At 44.3% G+C, this 21759-nt stretch overlaps 1 protein-coding gene across 1 annotated transcript; it reads left to right on the top strand.

Annotated features, from left to right (window-relative positions):
- The first annotated feature begins 3980 nt into the window (after positions 1-3980).
- On the top strand, positions 3981-21530 carry ZNF354C (zinc finger protein 354C). The gene is made up of 5 exons (XM_082723590.1): positions 3981-4319; positions 5766-5852; positions 11391-11517; positions 11969-12064; positions 16842-21530. Exons 2-5 carry the CDS (start codon positions 5820-5822, stop codon positions 18254-18256), a joined length of 1671 nt encoding a protein of 556 aa, XP_082579716.1. The 5' UTR covers positions 3981-4319; positions 5766-5819; the 3' UTR covers positions 18257-21530.
- The last annotated feature ends 229 nt before the right edge of the window (positions 21531-21759 follow it).

The following is a 21759-nucleotide window of genomic DNA, read 5'->3' as shown; positions in this document are numbered from 1 at the left end:
CCCTGCTGCCAACCCCGGTCACCTCTTTTTTTTTTTTTTTAATTCTTTTTTTAAATTTATTTGACAGAGAGAGATCACAAGTAGTCAGAGAGGCAGGCAGAGAGAGAGGAAGGAAAGCAGGCTCCCTGCTGAGCAGAGAGCCCAATGTGGGGCTCGATCCCAGGACCCTGGGATCATGACCTGAGCTGAAGGCAGAGGCTTTAACCCACTGAGCCACCCAGGCGCCCCGCCTGGTCACCTCTTATTCTCCTTGTGCCTCTCTGAATTTCCTTATTTTAGATTATATAAGTTGAATCATATATTTGTCCTTCTGTGTCTGGCTGATTTCACTTAGCATAATGTCTTCAAGGTTCATCCACATTATAGCAGGTGTCAGGATTTCCTTCCTTTTTAAGGCTAAGTAATGTTCCATTGTAAATAACCATCCCATTTTATTTATCCATTTATGTGCTGATGGACATTTGGGTCGTTTGCACATTTTGGCGATCTGGAACAATGCTGCCATGAACATTTGTGTACAAGTGTTTGTGTGGACATTTCTCTTGGGTAGATACTTAAGAGTGGGATTGTGGAGTCACATGAGGGGTGGATATTATAGCCAAACTCTTTGCCACTGTGGTTGATCAGCAACGTGTGAAGGTTCCGGTTCCAATATGGGTGGTTCTACATCTCTGCCAACACTTGGTATTTTCTGGCTTCCCTCTGTAATAGTCACACTCAAATGTGTGAAGTGGTGTCTCACGCTGGTCATAATTTGCATTGCCCTGATGACTAGTGATGTAGAAGCTCTCTTTTATAAGATTTTTGCCCATTTTTATATCTTTTGTTGAGAAATGTACTGTTCAAATCCTTTGCCCATGTTTGGAATAGACTGTTCTGTTGTCGAGTTATAGGAGTTGTTTAAATATCCTGCATGTACTCTGAAGCACTATTCTGTTCCCTTCTACACCTGTACAGTTTTGCTGTTTTCACACACAGAGTGTACTTTCTCTTCCTGGTGGTGGTTTTATACCCATTTTAGAAACACTACTGCCTCTTTCACTACTACCTCTTTCCTCTGCCATATCCTTTGTTGTTTTTCCAAAGGCTGTGATGGGAATTTCAGGTTTATACCATCATAGTGATCTACCCAAAGAAACATTTCAGTTATCTTCCCAAACAACTACACATCATGTCTGCCCCATTTTTATTTCTCTCTATCTTTAAGTGCCTACTGTGTACCATCGTGCTCAAGACAGAACACACCCACTGTCATGCCTGTGGCAAGAGGTCTAAAAGCTGCTCTGTAATAATCACAGTTGCTTCGTGATCTCTGTTTCAGTGGAAAGACATGGGCTCAGTTGGAAGAGCATGCAGCTCTTGATCTCAGGGTCATGAGTTCAATTCCCACGTTAGGAGTGGAGCCTACTTAAAGATATGAGCAAAAGAAAACAAGCTGGCAACAATTCAATTTCTTTTAAGCAAATTATATACAATAAAAAATTGTATACAAAAAATGTAGGTTTTCATGACTCCATAAATTGATAGGGTTGTAATGGAATTACCCTTCGGGCCCCTCTGTTCCAACACCATCTTGCTCAAGCATCTCTTTGCTTGGGTCACTTGGGTTATTTTTCCTAAACATTTGCAATCTCTTTTGAATGCTATAATACACTTTAAACTTCTATGGGAGTTCATATAAGGCAACAAGATATGAATACTTTATGGAGCGTTTCTTTGAGAACATTCAGGTTCACAGTAGAATCTAGGTGGCATTTTCCACAGTATACCCCATGTCCCCAAGTCCAGAGGGTCCAGTGGGCTGTATTCCACATTGTCCAGGGACAGACCATGGACTTCTGAGCTAGCCCCAGTCTCTCAGCCGATTCCTTTGACCCTTTGGTTAACTCTCAGCATGGCAGTCAAAGTCATCACTTAGAAATGGACATCAGAGGATGGACAAGGGAGACCCTGGGGTCCTGAGGCCTCTGCCCTGCCTGTCGCTGGGATTCTGCAGGAGGCTCTTGGTCATGTTGCAAGAAGGAATTCAAGGAGAGATGGGACATGCAGTTGAGCAGTGTAAGTGGGAAAGTTTATTTGAGTGAGAGTATGCTCCCCCCAGCAGGGAGGGGAAGCTAGGTTTGGGTCTCTACATCTTTTACTGACAGTTCTTAACTAAGGGTGGAATATGTATTACTTGGGGAAAGGATTTCTTGGGAACAGAGTTTCTCACCTTTTCTCCCTTACCTGATCAGGGTCTCCAGCCTTCTTTGTCTTGGGCCTGTCTGCTTTGATTTGGCTTCCTGTGGCTTTGTTTTGGGTACTGCTGTCCAGACAGGTTTCTAATATCCCCCATAGCTGACCCTGACTTCCCCCTCCCCTGTTTGCTGACATCCAGTAGCCTATTAACCCCTAACTAACTGCCTACTCTAACATCTCCACTGCTCAGAACATTCTCTTTCAGAGTAAGATCCAGTGACCATGACCAGTAAGAGCCTGCACATTCTAGTCTTCTTGCCTCTGATCTCGCCTGTACTTCTTTCTGCCTGCTTCCTTAATGTGTCTTCAGCAGGCCAGGAGTGCTCCCACCTCTGGGCATTTGCTTTTCAGCCTGCCAGAAAGCCTTCCCACAGATCCTTAACTGGGCTTACTATCTCTCTGCAGATCTTTTTTCAATGTCAGCTTCTCAGTAAGACGTTTCATAAACACTTTCTGTAACATTGCAGTAACCACCCACCCACCCCCCGCAACTAGGGTTACCGTTCCCCCTTTCCTGTTCTCATTAGTGCTCATCACTCCCTAAAAACATACCATTTATTATTCTAGTTTATCATCTTTCTTCCCTCTCCTTCTGGAGAATTTAAGCTGCACGAATGTAGAGGTTTTGAGAGTTTTGTTTAACGTGTATTTCTGGCATCTAGAACAATGCCAGGAGCAAGAGAGGTGTTGAAGATTTTTGTTGTTGTTGTTGAATGAGTGAATAGTGGAATCTTATACAGTAGTGATAATGGATGAACTTCGCATGTATCAAGATAGGTGAATCTAAAAGTTGTCAAAGAGTGATCTCTCAGGCTAAGTTTCCCCTTCACCAAACAAAGACTTAGAGTTTCATATGGAATCTTAAACCAGCCAACCAGGAGCTGGGTGATCATCATTAGTTAGGTAATCTGCCTGATAAATCTTTGCCAACTTCTTTAGGTAAACTAACCTTGCAATAAGCAATCCACTTTTTGCCTAAAATACTTTCCTTGTTCCTGCTCCCTTCTGCCTATAAAAGGGTTGCATGTAGTACTTCTTGGAGTTCCTTCCTACCTGCTAGGATGCTACCTGGTTCAAGAATCACTGAATAAAGCAATAAAATTTTAAAGATACACTCGATTTTTTTTTTTTTCAAACCGGTTAAGTTGAGCATATGTCACAGCAGATTCCATCTATATAAAGATCAAAATCCTTGCAAAAATAAACACTTATTGTGGAATATAATACCATCAAGCTAAGCAAGGTAAATGCTTAGCACAATTTAGACAAATGACAAGAGAGCATTGCGGACAGGGCTTCAGAAATTCTGGTCAAATACCTTTTTAAGCAAAGTGTTGGGTATGTGGGTATTGGTTTCTTAAACTGTAGCTATGCATTCATCACCTTCTGAGTATGGTAGGCATTAAAATAAAAATTATCCTAACTAGCTGGTGGGGGGCCATGGAGCACGGATCCTTCTAAAGGCGTCTAAATTCGGGTTTTGCTTTTTCAAATTACCTTGCCGGTCTAGCACAATAAGCCCCAGGGCGGATGCAGCCAGCCAGCACCGGGAGGACACCGTCCGCTCTACTAGTCAGCGCACCTTCGCGCTGCCGCGGACCTCCCGGGGCGGAGGGTGGGGTTGGGTGGGGGGACGGACAGCTGGTCCCGAGAGCTCGCAGCGGGAGGGAAAGGGCATCTCCCGGGGCTCGCCAGGCAGCCTTCTGGGAAATGTAGTCCAAGCGCGGCGGAGGCATGCCGGGAGTGGTAGTCCCGGGGCTCGCGGGGTTGCGGGACTGCTCCAGGCCTTTCTCGGGCCGGTGGCGGAGGCGACCCCGGCTGCGCTGTGGCGGCCTGTCTGGGGCGGAGATCTGCCGGGGGCCTCTTCCGCGCGGCGGTGGAGCCAGCGCCTGTACCGGGCTGGGTGGGGGGCGCGGCGTTGTGTTTGGGAGCGCGGAGCCGGGAGGGGCCGCGCGCGGACCCCGGGAGACGCGGCGCGGCGCGGCCCGTGGGTCAGGGGCCAGTCCCCGCGGCCCCCGCGGCGGTGCGTTGCGGGCGTCGCAGGTCCGCGGGAGACGCGCGGGGAGGGAGCGTCCTGCCAGGTGAGCTGGAGCGCCCCGGGACTGCTGCGGGCGGGGGTCGGGGGTGGGGGGCTGTCTTCTCGGAGACCTCTCTGGGATGGAAAAACAATAGCTCGTTCCCGCCGAGCGCGAGCACGCGGTGTGCCCGGCAGTGGGCCGGCGCCTTGGATGAATGAACTCATCTCATCCTTCGGGATTTATGCCCTGAAAAGTGGCTGCGCGCTGCCCCCAGTTTACAGACGGAGGAACGGGCAAAGTGGCCAGCTAATTTGCCACATTTAGCGAGGGCCCTGGGCCCGAACAAGGATTCCCTTCCTGCCCGTTACTGACCATTTTTGTTTCTCGGGCAGGTCGCTCCGACTCCCTAAGTTCTCAGCCTCCCTGGCATCTGCAAAATAGGGTAGCATTACTTTTTAGAGTCCTGGCAAGGTTTAGAAAGAATACATGCCAAGCACCCCGGATTCTGGTGCGGAGGAGGTGTGCATCTTCGAGTGTCTGCGGTTACCCCTACAGCAGCTTCCCCAACCTCGCTGAGGTGCCCCAGCCCCAGATGACACCCCACACTCAGCTAGCCGAGCTCTCATGCCGGGTGCTGCTCCCCGAAGAGCCCTCGGGCAAACCCAGGCGGCCAGTGCAGGCAGCTGTGGCGGGGCCCTCCTCTGACACTGGTCTGGCTGTTCCAGGCCCCCTTTTCCTGTGTCCTCCCAGGTGGGGTTTGTGTGTGAGAAGCAGGGCTGTTTCCAGCTGGGTACTCTCCCAGTAGACCCCTGTGGAATGTGTGTTTAGGAGGGGCTGCCAAGCAACAATCTGGGGTGCATCCCTGCCAGAGGGAGCGTTTTAAACACATTCCTGTGGGTGCGGTAAGATCGGGCCACAGGCAGGGGCGGGGGTGGGGCGAGGAAGGTTTTCGCGTTGTGTTATATCCGGGACCCATGCAGCACTCCAGGCAGGGGCCACTCAGGGAAAGCACCTGGGTGGGTCATGAGCAGAGAGACAAGGCAGATGTGGACAAGTGCCTTTACTGTGGCTTTTTCTGGAAGGAAAGTGCTAGGTGGGGCAGGCTGACTGAGGATTGCTTGCCTGTGTTTGAAAGTGACAGCCAGGGAAATTCATGTTCATCGTGGGTTTTACAGTGTGCTCGGTTTAAGGCTTCCTAGAGTAGGGAAGCCTAAAAGCTTCCCTAAGGCTAGGGAAATTTGCAGGCTGCTGAGTCACAGCTAGTAGACCTTAGGTGACAGTATAGCATCACCTTACAACAATTAGAATATCATTAATGCAGGAAGATGGAGATGGGCGAATTGTCTTAGAGCTTCATTGGCTTGGTAAGCACGTGGTTTCCTTGGTCTGCATCTTTGATGTGCTGTGGCTTGGTTGGGACCCGGTAGACATTACCGGTGGTGGTCGGAACTTCCTCTCTCCCAGCCATCCTTCACACCACAGTTCCTCATGACACCTGTTCTTCTCCAGTCCTACCCTGTCAGCGGTCTGCACTCCCCTGATAGGAAAACTGAGAAGGAAAGAATGGCCATGGATTTGCTGCCCACTAAGGTGACAGTAAGTGAAGTTTGTCTTTTTCATAAATTGTTTTCTGGGTTTAGAGATGGTGGAGGTGTTTCCATTCTTTGGGTACTTTTCTCTCCAGAGAAAACTGGGGGGTGGGGGGAATCTGGAGCTTTTTAAGTTTTCCCCAGGATGCAGGATTCATGGAGGGAGTGCTGCGGAATGTGCCTCCTCTGTCCCCAGGTCACTCTTAATTCACCCTAACCTCATTTGATGACCCAGGATTGAGTTAGCTCTGAATACATGTTTCTGGCTACAATAAACACTTGGTGCGCGGTATTGCATATTAGACGGTCTTTGTCGTCACAGAGGATATAGTCTCACTTGGGGCAAAGACATGGAAGGAGCAAAGACACCCTCAGCGAACATTTGTTAAGAAACCGACTATGCATGGGATGCTATACAGAGCGTGGGAGTTACAAAAAGGAAAGGCAGTATTTCTGTCTTCAGGGAGTTCTTGGCATTGACCTTAGGAAATGATTCAGTGTCCAAGAAGAGTCAGGAAAAGATCCTGGGTGTGGGATCATTTCAAGCTGGTACTGAAGGCCAGGGCTGCTGGTGGTAGGCATCCTGGAAGGAGCCCAGCTGAGCTTGGCCAGCCCTGGAGAGGACAGAGGACTGGGAGTTCTGTGCCAGGCGTAGCTCTGACGGCATAGTATCTACATGTCCTCCTTCTGGACCCGACTGATGTCTCTGTCTCTAAATCTTGTCCCCTGTCTCCCCTCTTGGGCTCTTCTTGCTCTTTGCCCTTTTGACATCCATTTTCATTACCTTAACCTTCTAAAGATCTTTCCCAAATTGAGGAGATTTGGGAAACAGCCTGAGGAGACTGGAGCTTTTCCCTAAAGATACAGTCTGTCATTCCCAAACTTTTAGGGAATTTTTCCCACATGGAGGTCAAAACTTTCGCCCAGTGCCAGCTCCTGTTCCTTCTGTGGATTTTCTGTTCTGCCATCCCCAAAGGCTCTGTTTTCACTGGCTGCTTTCCCCCAAAGTAGTGTTAGTTTACAGGTTACAAATGTGGACGACCCTGGAACTTGAGTTCTTAAGTTCATAACCGAGCTAGGGATGTGACCGTGGCAAGTTATTTTCCATGTGCATCATTTCCTCATTTGTAAGCAGGATTAATAAAATGCTCAAATTAATAAAATGATCAAACCTTGTTTGATCTGTTCAGGAGGACTGAATATTTTTATTTTACCGGTGAGGAAGTTGAGGCATGGAGAAGCAAATAACTTGACCAAGGTCTCCCAGCTAGCCTTGACCCCAAACAAGTACACCTATACAGTTAACATTAGGCTCCAAGAAAGTATATGTAAAATGCTGAGACCAGTGCATGGTGCATATTAATGCTCAGTAAATTCTTGCTCTTACTACTGTTTTTTATCATCATAAACAGCAACAGCATTATTTTAGGACTGCCAAATTTGGTAAGCCTCTTGCCACTAGCTTAGGCTTTGCTTTGATTCTCGAATGACAAGGAGATGGGTGTTTCAGGAAGCCAGAATGTAAAGAGCAGCAAAACTCAGTGCAGAGCAATATCTAGCAATGACCGGGCTGCTCTCTGCTCAGAGGGAGGGCTCTTCACTGAGCTCTCCCATACCCATGAGCTTGGTCGTAGCTAAGGGAAGCTGGAGAGGAGGGTCTTTGGAACCCAGAGCCAGGTTTTTTCTTTTTTTGGCCACTTATTTACTGAAAACCAAAGATTTGAAAGCAAACAGAATAAGATGTTCGTATGGAATACAGAGCATCAGTGCCTAAATGCTTCTCATCAGAAACAATAGAATGACATTTTATGTGAGAGAAAGAAAGAAAACCTCAACCCAGATTCTATAACCAACAAAAGTAGCCTTTAAGAATGAAGAGGGAGGGAAGTTCTTCGGGCTGAAAGGAATTAATGCCAGATGGGAGCTCTCATCTTGGCAAGGAAGTGAAGAGCTTTAGAAATGGAGGCTATAAATATAAATATGGACATACTTTTTCCTCTCAGTTTCTTTAAAATGTCTACGATTGTTTAGAGAAAAATATGCTGAATGATGGGATACAGTGCATATGACAGCCGTGGATCTAGAGTACATTTGTGTCTGGACGGGAAAAGCTCTGTCTTTATCTCTGAGGATGCCTGAGTGGATTATTTTTGACCCTGGGCACAATAAAGGCAGTGGATGTGTTGTTTAAGATCCCAGTGCCCCTGGCTACCCCCAGGGTCATCTTCTTCACTGACCATTGACAGCTGGCCTACATGGTTTGACAAGCCTTCCTTGATACACAAAAGGCCCCTGCTCAGAGTTTCCCCTCTGAGCTCTCCTGAATCTAAATTCCTTCTATAAAATCCAAGGACACGCCTCATCCGTGTGTGCAAATAAAGGGAGATTGCACATGGAACACCTCTCAGTCCTCCAGGGCCTCAGTGCACTCTGTATTGTTGCACTGTAGCCATTGCCTCCCTGAATGTGCCTGGTGAGGTCTGGTGAGTCCTGTCAACTATCCGAAGTGAGAGCATCTTTCTAACAAGGACAGCATGAGGAAGGGGTAGTGGAAATTCCCATATACTCACACAGTTCTTGCATTCTATGTGAAATCAAATGTTAGCTCTAACTAGACCATAAACTAAGAAGGTATATTATAATTCTCAGAGCAACCACTACGAAGGCAAAGAGGTAGAGCTGAAAACTCAATGCACAAACTAAAATGAATCAAAAACATTTCAAAACAAATTCACACAGCCTGTTAAACAATGTAAGAGTACAGAGTAATAAACAAAAGATTTCTTTCCCATCCCTCCACAAACATGAAAGAATAATGAGGGTGGACAGCTGGTTGTAGTCTTCCAAATGTATCTGGATGGATGGATGGGTGGATGGATGGATGGATGGATGGATGGATGGGTGGATGGGTGGGTGGATGGATGGATGGGTGGATGGATGGGTGGATGGGTGGGTGGATGGATGGATGGGTGGGTGGATGGGTGGGTGGATGGATGGATGGGTGGATGGGTGGGTGGATGGATGGGTGGATGGATGGGTGGATGGGTGGGTGGATGGATGGATGGGTGGGTGGATGGGTGGGTGGATGGATGGATGGGTGGGTGGATGGATGGATGGGTGGGTGGATGGGTGGATGGATGGATGGATGGGTGGATGGATGGGTGGATGGATGGGTGGATGGATGGATGGATGGGTGGATGGATGGGTGGATGGATGGGTGGATGGATGGATGGATGGATGGGTGGATGGATCATTTTTCAACAACTATGGATTGTTTTGCAGCTCGATTTTTCATATGAATCAGCAGTGTATCAATGTCAAATTCCAAGGTCAGCCATATAGATCCACCTCATCCTATTTAATTGTTGTATATATATAAACCATTTCATGGAATCAGGGTCCTATCATTTGCTTATCCATTCCTTCATTAATAGATTTATAGGTGGTCTTTAGTTTTTCACCACTGTATTAGTTTCCTATTGCTCCTGTAACAACTTGCCACAATACAGTGGCTTAAAAACCACATAAATGTCTTCTCCTGCAGTTCTGGAGGTCCAGAGGCTGAAATCAGTTTCACTGGCTTAACGTCAAGTTCTTAGCGTGGCTGGTTCTTTCTGGAAGTTCTTGGGGGAAATCTGTTTTCAGGCCTTGTTTGCATTTTGGGGTGGCAGCCTGCGTTCCTTGGCTTGGGGTCCTTTCATCCGTCTTCAAAGTGTATGACTTCAGTCTCTTTCTGTCCTCATGTCACTACCTTGTCCTCTTCTGACTGTGACTCCTCTTGGGTCCTAACAGGGACCACTGTGATTATACTGGATCCACCTGGATAATCAGGCTCTTCCCATCTCAAAATCCCTTAGGGGAGTCTGGGTGGCCCAGTCAGTTAAGTGTCCAACTCTTGAGCTCAGATCATGATCTTGGGGTTATGAGTTCAAGCCTCAGACTAAGCTCCACGCTAGGCATGGAACCAACTAAAAAAAAAAAAAAAAAAAGATCTTCAGAGTCCTTTTATTTTTTTATTAAAAAAATTTTTTTAAAGAAAAAAACAGCACAAAGTGGAGGGTGGGGTGGTGGGGAGGGAGAGGGAGAATCTTTTTCTTTTTTAAGATTTTTTTTTAAGATTTTATTTATTTATTTGACAGAGGGAGAGAGATCACAAGTAGGCAGAGCAGCAGGCAGAGAGGAGGGAAAGCAGGCTCCCTGCTGAGCAGAGAGCCCAGTGTGGGGCTCCATCCCAGGACCCTGAGACCATGACCCAAGCTGAAGGCAGAGGCTCAACCCACTGAGCCACCCAGGTGCCCTGAGAGGGAGAATCTTAAGGAGACACCCTGCTTAGCATAGAGCCTGACATGGGGCTTGATGTCAATGATCCTGAGATCATGACCTGAGCTGAGATCAAAGAGTCAGACACTTAACCAACTGAGCCACCCAGGTGCCCCCAGAGTCCTTTTAGTCATATATGTATCTCACTATATATATATATATATATATATATATATATATAGTGATATAGTGTTCACAGGTTCATTACTCAGCCTACCACAACTGTTGGCCTGTAAGTAGAGTTCCAGTGAACATCCTCGAACAAATATCCCTATCCAGTTGTGTGAGAATTTCTTATAGTCGAATCCTAAAAGTAGAATCACAAGGTCAAAATGTGTCATTTTCCATGTTCCAATCCTTTCATACAAGAGTTGGCATCTGGCCAACCTCTGCTTTGGGGTATAATGGGGTTCTCTTGCAAGAATTTCCTTCTCTCATAGTTCCCTTTGGCACCTGTGTAGTCTTGCAGGTCCTTTCCATCTTTTTTGTCTCCACAGACTGTGGAAACCCGTGTGACAGACGTATAGCTTAGACTATAGCTCTTAGACAGTATAGCTCTGTCTGCCTGAATTCAGTTTCAATCTCCACCAATTTCTAACAGAATTACCTTGGGAGGTGACATCACCTTTTGAGATGTTTCTTCATCTGCAAAATGATTTAATTATAGCATCTTCTTAATAGGATTTCTCTGAAACTCAGCGAAGATACTGTGTACAAAGCTCCTGTCATAGTCCCTAACATACAAGTACCCAGTAAACAAGAACTAATGATATTCTTACAATTTGCTTTACAGCTCAGAAATTCCTTTTCATTTCTGTTCTGCTAATGGCATTTCCACAGTTTTATGGCCTTGCTCTAAGTGTATTCTGATCTGCACCCCCGCCCCCCACCCTACTTTCATTTAATTGGGATTTTGAGTGAGAGGGAGGTGAATGTACGTGCTCAGTTACTCTGACAGGTCCCAGGCTGAGATTGAAATTCCCCGTTGGCAGGGGCAGCCTTTACCCCCCCACCCTCCCAGAACGTGGCCCACAGTGGGTTCCCAGTAGATATTTGTGACCTAGTTGCTGGGTGGTCCCCAAAATCACATAAAAAGTTAAGGTGAAATACTTTGAATCCTGGGACATTTTCAGGATTGGTTGCTACACATCCTCACACCAGCCCTGTACCTACTGAGCAGTGGAGAAGCTGATCCCACTGAGAAGGAATGGATTTTCCGTTGCAGGAGTCTGTGACATTCAGGGACGTGGCCGTGCTCTTCAGCCAGGATGAGTGGCTGCACCTGGACGCCACACAGAGAACCCTGTACCGGGAGGTGATGCTGGAGAACTACGGCACCCTCGTCTCGCTGGGTAAGGAGGCTTGTCTATAAGGAAGAATCTGCCAGGGGAGCCGCCTCTTTGGGGTTCAGAGTCTGCAGCTTCTCCTCTGCCGTGCCCCTGGAGAAGGACGGATCTCTGTGAAGTAGAAAGTGTGTGTTTGATGTCAGGCCACCCTTCACGCTGTGCTCTTCTCCTTCCTCTGGCTTCCTCCCACCCCGCCTCCTGACCCCTGTTCTCATCCAATTCTTGGGTCCCCATTTAGCGTCTGAGAAACTTACAGGACTCCCATGTTAGAGACATTCATAGCTGGGGGCCCCCTGTTGTTTCTGAACCGAGCCCTGCCTCCTGCTCCATCCCTGAGAGCCCGGGACCCTCAGAAGTGCTGGTGCTGCCTGCTGTGCCTCCCTTCTCTGCACTGTGAGCTCTGGGGTTGCCCTTCAAGGCCCCCCCGTTCCAACCCCGTTCCTTTCCTCACGAGCAGGGATTCCGTGCTCAACACCGAAGGTGATCTGCCAATTGCAACAAGGAGAAGACCCCTGCCTGGTGGACAGGGAACTTCCTCAAGATGCTTCTCTAGGTGAGTAAGTGTCCAGGAAATGGGCTCAGGGTGTTTTGTACATGAGTCCACCATGAGGAAGCAGTGCTGGGAGAACTTGCCTGGAAACTATGAGCCTGGGCCTCCTGACTGGAGGCTCTGTGGTTGTGATGGTATTCTTGGCTCAAGAAAGCCCTTGTGTAGACCTCTTTCTTCTCCTCCTTAACACTCCACACATTCTCAACCTCTTTTCCGGTCCTGTGGCTTCACTCCCTCCCTGCTGCCATCTTGGCCGGTTGGCTTTCATGGATTTCGTCCCATCTGCCTTTACATGCATTCATGCCTGGCGGATTTTAAATACTTTACACCTTCTGTCTCGAATTCTTTGTAATTTCTTTCACCAACCACATATTTCAGAGTTGTCAATGCTCCCGTGTCTCTGATTTCTTAGCTCAACATTTCCCTTTTAGCTTCAGGGAGATTGGGCTCTCCTATCCCACTGTTAGAGGCAACCAGCTCTCCGTGACCACTGTAGCCTTTCCTGCCCAGGGGTTGGCACACGTTTCCTACAACGGACCAGATGGTAAATAGTTTGGCTTGGGAACCGGGGGCCTCTACTGCAACCCTTTAACTCCCCATCCATAATGCAGACGCAGTCAGAGATAGTGGTACCTGGATTGGTGTGGTGGCCTTCCAGCAACAGCAGCTGGAGTTGGTCCCAAGATCTGTAGTGTACACATCCTCTTCTAGTCCTGGCTAGTCTCACTGGTCTTTATCCTAAAACTGTAGGTGGTTAGAGCTGGAGGATCACTTGAAGATGGTCAAATTTAGATATCCCTCTTTATATTAGAAGAAACAGCGCATCATCAGAGGTTATAAAATGTTTTGCTCACAGAGTCAAAGAGCTAAAAAGCAGTGACAGAAACCTAGATCACCTTTCTCATTTCTGTTCACCGTGTAACATGGATTTGCAATATTTTCCTTCTGTCTTTGTGGTTTGACCTTTAATCTATGATTCTTGCCTTTATGGGCTTTTTTGTTTGTTTGTTTCACAAATACTTTTCATCTTTATTAAAATACATTTATCTCCAAAAAGTTAGTGAGTAGTACAGGATAGCACTTAAGATCTTGGTTTGAATTTAGACATTCCTAAGCTCCCGTTACTGATGCCACGGCTCACAAGTGCTCTGTGCTGCAGGAAAGTTACCCACCCTCTCTGAGCCTTGTTCTCTTCTCCTGACCTCTGCTCCATCCACAGAGCAATCTTTTTGAAACTCAGGTGTATTAATCCTGTCCGTTAGAAGAACTCATTGCTTCTCAGTTATGCAACCTTAAACCTACTTCATAGCCTGCTTCCATGTTGCTTTACAGGAATCGGTGATCCCTTCCATGCCAGCTCATGTTCCCGCCAAACCTGCACACTCATTACGTTTGTGTATCATTCCTTCTTGTCCCCTGGGAACCCTCTTACCCTACAAGACCCACCTGTCCACCTGACCTGTAGGTTTTCCTTATTTCTCCTGCTTCCCAGTCACCATTCATTCCTCAGTCACTCGCATTCATATGCCGCTTTCTCCATGTCTCAAACGCATCCGTGACAGCATCTTTCCTAGCAAATTATAGTTCCTTCGTTATTATTTATTTTCTTAATTGGATTGTATATATTTAAGGAAGAGACCAGGTCTTTCTTTGAATTCTGTGCCTGTGGCATCAAATATCCTGCATTTGAATTTAATTGAGCTGCCTTGATGATGAACTCAGTGCTGATGAGGCTCAAAATTGAAAACTCGGTGCAGTCTTGGGGCCCCTGGGTGGCTCAGTTGGTTAAGCATCTGCCTCCGGCTCAGATCATGATCCCAGGGTCCTGAGATCGAGTCCCGTGTCGGGCTCCCCCTGCTGCTTCTCCCTGTCTTTTTGCCTGCCTATCTCTCTCTCTCTCTCTCTCAGATTAATAAACAAAATCTTTGAAAAAAACGACTACGGCAGCTGCATCATTGCTCAGCTTCCACTCTAACCTCGCTCTGGTCCAAGCTGCCCACTCTACCAAATATGACCACTTCATCTTATTATTACCTGCCAAAGAGCATACAACACCTGTATTATTCTTCTGAGTTCCTCAGCCCATTGTTCAGGAACTCTGTGCTCAGCCTCATCCTGTTGAATAAAAATGTTAATTAATTCCGGCCTGGATTTCCTTCTTTACTCAATGAGCGTCCCCTAAATAGGTTTACTTACCCCCATGTGACTTTGCTCAGGCCTCATTTGTGATGCACAGGGTCTTCTTTTCTTGTTCTGCTGAAACCCATCCCCCTCTTTATTATCCACCTTCCTTCATAAAATCACTCCCTGCTAATACTGTCGATGCTGGTATCTTGGTTCTCTGACCCTCAGACCTGAATTGTACATTTGAGGCTTCTCATGCCAAGGGGAAACAAGCTATTCCTGTCCAGTCATGTCTTTGTTTCATGTTATCCTTGCTGATTATTCAGTCTTTGTTCAATAAATGACTGATTAGGTTTCAGGAATCCAGCATGAGAGAAGACCTCATTTTTAAAAATTTATTTATTTATTTATTTTTAAAGATTTTTCTTTATTTATTTGACAGACCACAAGTAGGCAGAGAGGAAGGCAGAGAGAGAGGAGGAAGCAGGCTCCCCACTGAGCAGAGGGCCCGATGCGGGGCTCAATCCCAGGACCCCAGGATCATGACTTGAGCCGAAGGCAGAAGCTTTAACCCACTGAGCCACCCAGGTGCCCCAGAAGACCTCATTTTTGAGGTCACGTGCCTTTCTTGATTTTTCCAACTCACTCTGCCCATTCATGCATTATCTTTTAATTTTTTTATTTTTTCTTTTTTAAAGATTTTATTTATTTGTTTGACAGAGAGTGATCACAAGTAGATGGAAAGGCAGGCAGAGAGAGAGGAGGAAGCAGTCTCCCTGCTGAGGAGAGAGCCCGATGCTTGATGCCAGGACCCTGGGATCATGACCTGAGCTGAAGGCACAGGCTTTAACCCACTGGGCCGCCCAGGGGTCCCATGCATTATCTTTTTAATGTAAGACATTCTAATTGTGTACTTGTAGTGTGCACAGTAAGGGACGAGGAAATAACCGTAAGACCACTATTCTCCCGAATAAATACTTGAATTATTTTCAGGTTTCATAAGCATATATATTAGTAAAATGATAGAATATATAAGTAAAGCACGTTGTAAAATTATAAAAAAGAGGTGGCTAATTTAGGCTTTACTAGTTAAATTTCTTTAGAAAAACAAGATTAGAGTATTTTTTTTTTAAAAGATTTTTATTTATTTATTTGACAGAGAGAAATCACAAGTAGGCAGAGAGGCAGGCAGAGAGAGAGAGAGAGGAGGAAGCAGGCTCCCTGCTGAGCAGAGAGCCCGATGCGGGACTCGATCCCAGGACCCTGAGATCATGACCTGAGCCGAAGGCAGCGGCTTAACCACTGAGCCACCCAGGCGCCCTAGAGTATTTTTATACAGATTTAGTGCATGTGTGTCTTCTTCCTCTTACTATTTGATTTTAATAAAATACATTTTATTACTAAAACTCAGTGGGTTTTATTAACATACATAACCTAGTTATACTTTGTTTTATTATTTAAGTACATACAAAGACCTAGTTTTGCTTTGTTTTGCTTTAAAAGATTTTATTTATTTGACAGAGAGAGATCACAAGTAGGCAGAGAGGCAAGCAGAGAGAGAGAGAGAGAGGAGGAAGCAGGTTCCCTGCCTAGCAGAGAGCCTGATGCAGGACTCGATCCCAGGACCCTGAGATCATGACCTGAGCTGAAGGCAGAGGCTTAACCCAGTGAGCCAACCAGGCAGCCCCAAAGACCTAGTTTTAATGTATTTTCAGTTATGGATTGATTAAAAGAGAGCCAGATTTTAACCCACACTTCCTTAGAATCAGCTCAAAATAAACCCTTTCACTTACCGTCTGGTCTGAGCTTGCACCCTTGGTGTATTACAGATCGCTGGGACATATTGACTCATTTCATGCAGACTTTCATTCATGTAAAGAGATTACTGCCAAGGTTAATCTTCTGGTTGCCACTTACTAGAAGAGACAAATATATCTGTTTCTCCTCAGGATCAAATAGGAAGGAGAGAAGTGATGGCAGGGTGTCTCATGTCACAGACTATGATATGAAATCATATTCACATACAGATTTCACAAAACTTAAAATACTGCAGAGATTTTAAAATTAATGTGTATAAAATTTTGGCGAAAGCATGGTAGAAAACATAATAAAAGCCGCATGTGAATAGAAAGGAGAAAACAGGGCACCTGACTGGCTCTGTTGGGGGAGCGTGTGACTCTAGATCTCAGGGTTGTGAGTTAGAGCCCCACACTGGGTGTAGACATTCCTAAAAATATAAGTAAACCTAAAAAGAGAAAATAAAGACAAGTTACCTGCTTCGTGGCTCCTTACACAGAGTAGGAAATAATTAACTGAAGTATCCTACGGTATCCAGCTGAAGCGTACGAGCTGACATTTTTCTGTAGCTTCATCCCTTCTGCTCAACCAGTTCTTATCTCTGTATTTACTTCTCTCAAGTTGCAAGTTTCTTCGTTTTCAGCGTTCATTTGTCCGCTGTACCCTCCCAAACCACTTCTTCCCCTCTTCACCTCTCTTTCCATCTCGTCTGGTTTTTACCCAGATGCAAGTCCATATTTGAGATCAAAAGAGGTTTCAGAGCTCTTTTATATGTACTATTACCAATTTTTTCATTCCACTGACGCAGGTCTGTCTCTCCCAGTAGAGGTGCCATAATTATGCTTCTGACTCGTTCCAGGTCTCAAGGCTCAGATGGAAATGGAAGCCTTGCCTCCCAGACAAGGCATTTCTAGAGAAGAAACATCTCAGGGAATAATAAAGAAGAGGTCCATTAAGTGTGGTGACTGGGACACCAATTTTGGACAGACTTTTGAATTTGAGAGCAGGACAGGACAGGAGCAGCAGAAGAAATCTCTTAGGCAAATGGTGACCTCCCACAAAAAAACCATGGGTGGAGAAGTAAAGCAGACAAGTCTTGAATTGGGGAAAGGCTTACTTATAAATACAATTCTTGTTACACAGCAGAGTGTTCCTATAGAAAAGATACCCAATATCTATTACACCTTTGGGAAAGATTTTAAACAGAATTTTGACCTAATGAGATGCTTCCAGATTTACCCAGGAGAAAAACCTCATACTTGTCATGAATGTGGGAAAAGCTTCACCCAGCGTCTCCATCTGATTGAACACCAGAGAATTCACACTGGTGAGAAACCCTACAGATGTGATGAGTGTGGGAAAACCTTTAGCCATAGATCCTCCCTTCTTGCCCATCAGAGAATCCACACGGGAGAAAAACCTTACAAATGTAATGAATGTGAGAAAGCGTTCAGCAGCAGTTCAACCCTGATCAAGCATCTGAGGGTACACACAGGAGAGAAACCCTATCGCTGCAAGGAATGTGGGAAAGCCTTCAGTCAGTGTTCTACTCTCACCGTACATCAGAGAATTCATACCGGCGAGAAACTCTATAAATGTGCCGAATGTGAGAAGGCCTTCAATTGTAGAGCAAAACTTCATAGACACCAAAGAATCCACACAGGGGAGAAACCCTATAAATGCAGTGAATGTGGGAAAGGTTACAGCCAGTTTGCATCCCTGGCTGAACACCAGAGGCTTCATACCGGGGAGCAGCTGTGTAAGTGCCTGGAATGCGGGAGAACCTTCACACGTATCTCAACCCTTCTCGAACACCAGCGAATTCATACTGGCCAGAAACCCTATCAATGTAACGAGTGTGGGAAAACCTTCAACCAGTATTCTTCCTTCAATGAACATCGTAAAATTCACACCGGGGAAAAACTCTATACTTGTGGAGAATGTGGGAAAGCCTTTGGTTGCAAATCCAACCTGTACAGGCATCAGAGAATTCACACGGGAGAGAAGCCCTACCAGTGTAATCAATGTGGGAAGGCCTTCAGCCAGTATTCATTCCTCACTGAACACGAGAGAATCCATACCGGGGAGAAACTCTACAAGTGTATGGAGTGTGGGAAGGCCTATAGTTACAGATCAAACCTGTGCAGACACAAGAAAGTTCACACAAAAGAAAAACTCTATAAATGGAAGGACTATGGGAAGCCATTTATCTACAGTTCTTCCCTTACTCAGTATCAGAGATTCCTTAGAGCAGATAAGCCCGGTGAAGTTTAATTCTTCTCTCAAATAATTCAAGACTCCTTATTGGAGAATAATAAATAGGGCACAGATTCTGGATTAGATTTTTTTATTTTTACTGATGGAGAAAATATGCTAGTTCCCACTACGTAATGGTGAAATTGATCAGTGGGATTATGAAGAGCATTGATTTGTCGAATTTTCTAAGTACCATTAAATGCTAATAAGGTTTCTAAGAACATAGATCTTTTTTTTTAGTTCATGGAAAAAAACATAAAAGGCCTAACTTAAAAAAAAAAAAACATGAAAATAATGGAATATACGTTTTGTTTCTTTCTTTAAAGTTTATTCCCTTTCTAAGAGCAAGCTTCAATATGAATTTTCTTTTAGATTAGTCATTGAGTTAATGTGAATAAGTGTGAGGCTTTATTTGCTAAAATGGCACGCAAGCATAGGACATGCTCTCTTCCATAAAGATAAATTCAAGGTAAAAAGGAATTCTTTAAATTCAAATTCTCACGTGGAAATAATCACTTTTTATGAACTGCCTCAGCAGCAGGTTGTATATATAAATATATGTATGTGGACATAGGACATACAGACATATATATATAAACATGTAGCTTTAGAATACATGTATATTTTTTCCAAAAGTCCCTGATGATTAAAAAGTGTGGTTTCATTAATTTAGAATTTAGTTTGGGAAATTAAAAATTTGCCCAAATGGGATCTCTTTTCCTTTTCCTTATATATTTCTTAATTGGACATGATCTGACACTCCCAAATAGAGTTCTAGGATAGTATTCTAGAAAGTGTAGTGAACTAAAGCAATGGAGACTGTCAGGCAAATACTCTCTTACCTGTTGCAGAAGGTACCTATTTGCAGAATCTGACTCTACACCTGGTAGCTCATTAGAGCCAGGAGGAATTTTCACTTAGTTTATGTATAGCTTTTCATTTTACTAATGAAATTGAGCTTATTGGGCAGAGTCAAGGCTAGAATCTTGAGTTTTCAGCTCTGGTTTTCTATGTAATTGTAGATACAAATTATAATCATTGGCTTCCAACCTCAAGCCCCGAGAGTACTATTCACTATTTGTTTTGTAAACTGATTGGGCATAATTGCAGTAATTTAATCAGTTTTATTTCTTTGTTTGCTAGGATCCCCCTAACTGCAATCTCAGTCTTGTTCTTTTTCTCCTGTGTTCCTAATTATACCTGCTTTTACAATAACTATACATAAATCCTCAGACTCAGCTGAGGTCCGGATGGTGAAATTGCTTTTGGGGTTTTCATGTAGAAGGTTGCCTTTTCTTTTGTTTCTGTTATATTCATCTTCTAGGAATCCTTTTGTGTAAAGTGATATGTGAATATTTTGAATATTATTGTTAAACATTCTAGTCTTCAGTTAAAATTGGCTTTCCAAACATTTTCCATATTTTTAACATACATTGCATTTTACCCTGGGCCCACTTCTCACTATTTTATGTCTCACTTTCACCATTGGTATCCTTTAAAAAAGTGTTGTTTTGTTTTTTTTTTAAGATTTTATGTATTTATTTGACAGAGAGAGATCACAAGTAGGCAGAGAGACAGGCAGAGAGAGAGGAAGGGAAGCAGGCCCCCCGCTGAGCAGAGAGCCCGACGCGGGACTCCATCCCAGGACCCTGAGATCATGGCCCGAGCCGAAGGCAGCGGCTTGACCCACTGAGCCACCCATGCGCCTCTAAAAAAGTGTTTTAATAAAAGGAGCTAGAACCTTCTGTCTGAGAAAGGTTTTAGAATTAAATGCAGGCATTCAGCATAGCATATTTCTTGACCTGCCTTAGCTCACTTGAAAATATCTTTTTATATATTTAAGTATATTTACAAGGCCATAAACTTTTAAAAGACCTCAGTGTTTAACACTGGACAGAGCCATTTGCAAGATATTCTAGAGAAGAACATTTGATTACCCAATAGCAAAGAGAATGCTTAGTACCCAGATTTTGGTTTCTAAATGCTGTTCACCACTAAAAGGAACCTGGGCTCATTGGGATAATGGCTGATTCTATATATGGAGCAGGGAAAGTAGAAGATGTGTCTGAGGTATCTTCTTATGAAACAAAACAAAAAGATAGCACTTCAAGAATAAGCACTCAAAGGATAATGTCAGAAGGACATGGGAGCCAACTTGAAGGTGCTCTCACAGGTCAAATTTAAGATAATTTAAACATCAAATATAACAGTCACTGTAATTAGTTATAACATGCTAAGTAAAAATGAGACCATAATGAAAAAGATAAAGAAAAGGAAAGCTCTCTATAAGCTAAACTGAAGAATGCCATCTTTTAACTAGAATGAGAGTTTCAGAAAAATCACCATTTTATAATCCTTCATGTAATTAAACTAGGCAAATTCAATGGCTGATAAGCCCATTAGGTGAAAAAAATATTTAAGGAACATTATATGGTGTCAAAGGTCACAGATACCAATTACAAATCTAATAGATCTGGAGAAACTGAGTTTCACTACTAGTGGGACAATCTGACATGATGTGGCTCCTGATGGGATGCCTTATGAGGTGCACATGATAATCTGTGACCTATTCTTGCCAAGAGTGTTTGATGAAAATGTAATTAAACCTCTTATCCAGATTTATGTTCCTGTTTATAAGAAAGACAAGAGATAGAGGAACAAGTTGAATTCCATGAAGAGGAAATAGACAGACCCAAAATTTGAGACTCCATACAAGACAACTGCTCTGGACTCTTCAAAAAGCCAACGTAGTAGAACAAAAGAGACTTCTAGATTAAGGCACTCAAAAGTCATAAGCAACGTATGATCCTTAGTTGGCTTCTGATTCAGAAAAACTAGAGCAACTATAAAAGACATTTGGGAGGGGATTCTTGGGGAAGTATGAGGATGGAATGGGTTTTAGATAATGTCGTATGTTTAATTTTCCTAGAAGTGATGATGGTATTGAGGTATTTAGGATGATGCTCTTATTAGGAGATGCATGTAAAAGTTTTCAAGTTTGAAAAGTCGATGTCTGCAGCACATTTTCAGGTAAGTACATAAAAAATTAGGTGTTATGGAAAATTAGTCAACTTTGTGGAGGATATAGAGATGTTCATTGGTCATCCTTTACATTTTTCTATATGTTTATAATTTTAATTAAAAAATTGAGGCAAAAAGTGATTGCATAATGTGATGAATATGAAGCTTCCAGTCAAAATTTTTCCTTTGTACTCACGTAAATTTCCTGTTTGACAGTTTATCTCCTGGGGATGTAATCATTGGAAATAAAATAATTTTTGGTTTATTCTTATTCCACTTTATTTTTCAATGTGGGGCTTGAACTCACAACCCTGAGGTCAAGACCTGAAATGAGATAAGAGTTAGATGCTTAACTGACTGAGCCACCCCGGTGCCCAGTTTAAATGGAGTATGCATCTGCCATCTTGTCTCCCCCCAAATGTAAATAAAAACCCTAGAGATGGAGCAGCCATTTAGAACCCTGACTAGTATGGTAGAAGACAGATTTAAGAAGAAAACCA

The sequence above is a fragment of the Mustela nivalis genome (assembly GCF_964662115.1).
Source record: "Mustela nivalis genome assembly, chromosome: 3".
Taxonomy (NCBI): Eukaryota; Metazoa; Chordata; class Mammalia; order Carnivora; family Mustelidae; genus Mustela; species Mustela nivalis.
Note: the sequence above shows the minus strand (reverse complement) of the source record. Positions and strands in the feature narration are given on the sequence as shown.